The sequence below is a fragment of the Alligator sinensis genome, unplaced genomic scaffold (genome assembly GCF_000455745.1).
Source record: "Alligator sinensis unplaced genomic scaffold, ASM45574v1 scaffold1505_1, whole genome shotgun sequence".
NCBI classification, from domain to species: domain Eukaryota; kingdom Metazoa; phylum Chordata; order Crocodylia; family Alligatoridae; genus Alligator; species Alligator sinensis.
Window position 1 is genome coordinate 80165 of NW_005843211.1, and position 4329 is coordinate 84493.

A 4329-nucleotide genomic window follows, 5' to 3' on the forward strand; every position below is an offset into this window, starting at 1 on the left:
CGGTTTGGAAAAGTCTACAAAGGTCATCTCTTTGGTACAGCACCCGGTGAACCTACACAAGTTGTTGCCATCAAAACACTGAAAGACAAAGCAGAATTATCTCTTCGGGAAGAATTCAAACATGAAGCAATGATGAGATCACGACTGCAGCACCCAAACATTGTTTGTTTGCTGGGAATAGTGACAAAAGAACAACCCATAAGCATGATTTTTAGTTATTGTTCTCACAGTGATCTTCATGAGTTCTTAGTTATGAGATCACCTCATTCAGATGTTGGCAGCACTGATGATGACAAGACAGTCAAATCAACTCTGGAGCCAGCAGATTTTTTTCACATTGTAACTCAAATAGCAGCAGGAAAGGAATACGGCAGGATTGGAATACTTGCCTAGCCACCATGTTGTTCACAAGGACTTAGCCACTAGGAATATATTGGTGTTTGATAAACTTAATGTGAAAATATCGGATTTAGGCCTTTTCAGGGAAGTTTATGCTGCTGATTACTATAAACTGATGGGAAATTCTCTTCTTCCTATCCGTTGGATGTCACCTGAGGCTATCATGTATGGTAAATTTTCTATTGATTCAGATATCTGGTCCTATGGAGTTGTACTGTGGGAAATTTTCAGCTATGGCCTGCAGCCATACTGTGGTTATTCTAATCAGGATGTCATTGAGATGATACGAAATCGACAGGTTTTGCCATGTCCTGATGACTGCCCCACGTGGATATACACCTTGATGTTAGAATGTTGGAATGAATTCCCCAACAGAAGACCAAGATTTAAAGACATACACAATAGACTAAGAACATGGGGAAACCTTTCTAATTACAACAGCTCAGCCCAAACCTCTGGGGCAAGCAACACTACGCAAACAAGTTCTCTCAGTACAAGCCCTGTTAGTAATGTCAGCAATGCTAGGTATGTTGGACCAAAGCAGAAAACTCAAGCTTTCCCTCAGCCACAATTCATACCAATGAAAGGGCAGATGAGACCAATGGTCCCACCTCCTCAGCTCTACATTCCTGTAAATGGTTACCAACCAATGCCAGCCTATGGAGCCTACTTGCCAAATTTTTACCCTGTCCAGATTCCAATGCAAATGGCTCCACAGCAGATACCTCCACAGATCATTCCAAAACCAGGTTCCCATCACAGTGGGAGTGGTTCCACAAGTACAGGCTATGTAACAACAGCTCCCTCCAATGCATCTGTGGCAGATAGGGCTGCTCTGCTTTCAGAGGGCACAGATGATACACATAATGGTGCAGAAGACATAGCCCAAAATCCTGTTCAGGAAGAAGAGGAAGAGGAGGGTTCTGTACCAGAAACAGAATTATTGGGTGATAATGACACTCTTCAGATGGACGAAGCAGAGATGCAATCAGAAGCCTAAGGAAACTGACCTTATTACTAAGAGTTTCAGATCACTTCAGTGCATGGAGACTGTTGTCTTTTTGATTTAAGATCAATACTTTTGGTCTGACTTAAAAAATAAACCACCAGTATGAAATGCAGCAGTAATGATATACCAGGTTTATTGATCATCATTGCCATCAGATTTTTGCAAACATGATGGTATAGAATTGCTGTTTTTAATCTTTTTATTGACTACCATTCTTGAGGGAAGCTGCTTTACTATAACGTACTGTTGCTGTGCAACATATCGCAGAGTAGCATTGCACATCATGTATATCATGATATGTGAGTGTAATTTTAGGGAATTATGCTTAAGTCAATAACAGAAAAAGGAACCAAACTACCATAACACACAGGATTGATCAGAACTTGAAGAAAGTGCCCTGGATGTGATGGACAGCTTAGCATATAGTATTTATCGCCTTGATAGAATGGACAAAGGATTGTTGTTTGTGTTTTTTTAAAAAGAAATCTGAAGAAAATACAAATTGAGAATATAGATCCATGTTTGTATTATAATAGATAATTAGGGAAACTGGACATAACATGAGAAAAGAGAGAGGGGCAATGTCTTTTTCCCACTGAATGACTGTGGCAGGAACTTCCCAATGAGATCAGTTGACTCCACTTGTGAATGAAAAGTTCCCTTTCTACTGCATATTTTTAGCAGCATGTGGCCTTAATACTTTGTTAACCAAAAGAAGAAACATAGCTGGTCATGCACCAATTTAACAATCCAACTAACTATGTTGGTTGTCAGGTACAGAAAAAGGGCTCAAGGTACACATTTCTACATTGGAAAAGTGTTGTTTTTTGCAGGGTTATAATCTCACTTGATTTTGGTGAGATTACTGCATAGATTGCATGTGAAACCATGTTTGTTTCCTGCCTTTTTTTTTTTTTTTTTAGTGAAAATGGATCTTTGAATTTTAGAAGACCAAAATAAGCAGTATTGTACAGAATGTTAGTTTTGTGCTCCTTCCTGAAAGATGAATCATGTACAGACATTTAAATGTAATTTATGTTTTATTACATTTTTATATCTCTTTTTCATTGAAATATTTGGACCTTTGAACAAATGAATTTATAATTTAACCATTTACATTATCCACTTTTGCTGCAGTTTTAATGTATTGTTGGTTCATTTTGTAAAATGTATAAACAGGTCCCTACATTTCATGACTGTTTCTGAAATACACACTCTCATTGTAGCATTGTTGTAGCCAGCACACACAATATAGTCATAAATAGTAAGTCAAACATGTGGAGTATGCAATAAAGTGATGCAGAACATTTAAGTCAGTGATCTTTACCATTTCAACAGCAGTTATTTTTGATACAACATTTTGTAAAATGAAGTACACCATGGAAGTGGAAATGGCCAAATTTCCTTATTATTACAGATTTTGGACATAAATGACTACTTCACTCATATTTGGATCCATTTACAAGATCTGCATCCTTGTGACCTACAGTCAGTGGTACAGCAGCTTTTCTGGTTTCCAGATTATCCACCTGGATTTGGAAATGCGCTGGTAGGAAAACAATGAAAAACCTTTATTGATTTCTTCACTATAAGACAGCGTTGGGTGCTATTAATAAATAAAAAATAAATTTGATGTATATTTAAGCTTTTATTTTAATTATTTGGCTTTGACATATGTGTATAGTCCACTTGTCAACCTCTCTTCTCAGGCTGGTCACGGGATGTCCGAAGTTCTCTAGTAAAAAAAGAAATAATCTAAGATTATTGATGTTGAGTGGAGCAACTTCTGAATGATGCATGCAAAAGTTTATCTCATTTCATATAGTTCAACATCTATACAACTTGGAGTGATTGTTATGGTTTATAAGGTCTCCTGTGGTGCATCTGTAGACCTCATGAATTTTAGCACATAATTGGCACAGTTGGAACAACAAGCCAGGCTATTATGCTTAGTTTTTGTTTACTCCTTCTGTTAAGCATGAACATTTTCCCAAAGCTATCATAGATTTGGAAGGGAATTCTATAGGCAACTGTTGTTCCCATTTATCCCATTTGTGCTCTGATTTTGAGGGTGTTAGGTAACCTAAATATTGTTAAACCAGATGTGAACTGAAAAACATGCAACAGTATAAATACTTTAGTGATCTGAATTGCAAAAAGCCATTTATTCCCTTAAGTAATTATAAATTGATAAGTCTAGAAGTATCCAGTGGATATGAACTTTGAAAGGAGGCTTCACTCTTTTAGCATCATCCAAATTTCCTGTTTAAAATTGGCGTGTTGGTTGATACAGAATTTGCTCATGGGAATATTGTTCCTTTCCTGAGGCAGTAGTGGTTGTATGTGTTGCTTGCTTCATAGTAGCAGGCACTCCCTCCCGTTCTTATTAGAGAATATGATTTTATGCCATGCTTCTGTACATTTAAGAAATATGAGGGACAGCATTTGATTTCGCTTAGGGAGAACATTTCCCCCTTCTGTGTCTGGCTCGGGGAATGGAGTGTTGAATGGAAAAAGATTGAGAAGACCTTCATTGGGATGAAACTGTCTCACAAGGTTGATGTTCAGACTTTTAGATATTTGTCCAAATGTTATTTAGCTCGTCAGCAATGCCCTGAGGCACCCTGATAGACGCTAATGTTACATCTTCAAGTAACATTAACCTTCCTTTCTAGTAAGATAAATTTGCCATATCAAATTCTGACCTTTGTTTGAACATATCTAAACAGGCTATTTCAATTTCTGAAAACAGGTGAAGTCTATCCAAATGTGTTCTTAAAAGGAACACTCCTATTACTGCAAATACAAGTAAGAAAAATGTAAGAAGAAAGGAATATTCAGAATGAAACCATTTTGACAATTAAAAAAAATTCTAAAACCTATACGTGCACATGCAAATTATGAATTAAAAACTGTTAGAA

At 37.0% G+C, this 4329-nt stretch overlaps 1 protein-coding gene across 1 annotated transcript in view; it reads left to right on the forward strand.

Moving 5' to 3' along the window:
* The window catches only part of ROR2 (receptor tyrosine kinase like orphan receptor 2), a 73961-nt gene extending 70927 nt beyond the window's left edge, over positions 1-3034 (forward strand). Inside the window, 2 exon segments of the mRNA XM_006037975.3 lie at positions 1-354; positions 356-3034. Coding sequence (XP_006038037.1) covers positions 1-354; positions 356-1399 — 1398 coding nt within the window. The 3' untranslated portion in view covers positions 1400-3034.
* The last annotated feature ends 1295 nt before the right edge of the window (positions 3035-4329 follow it).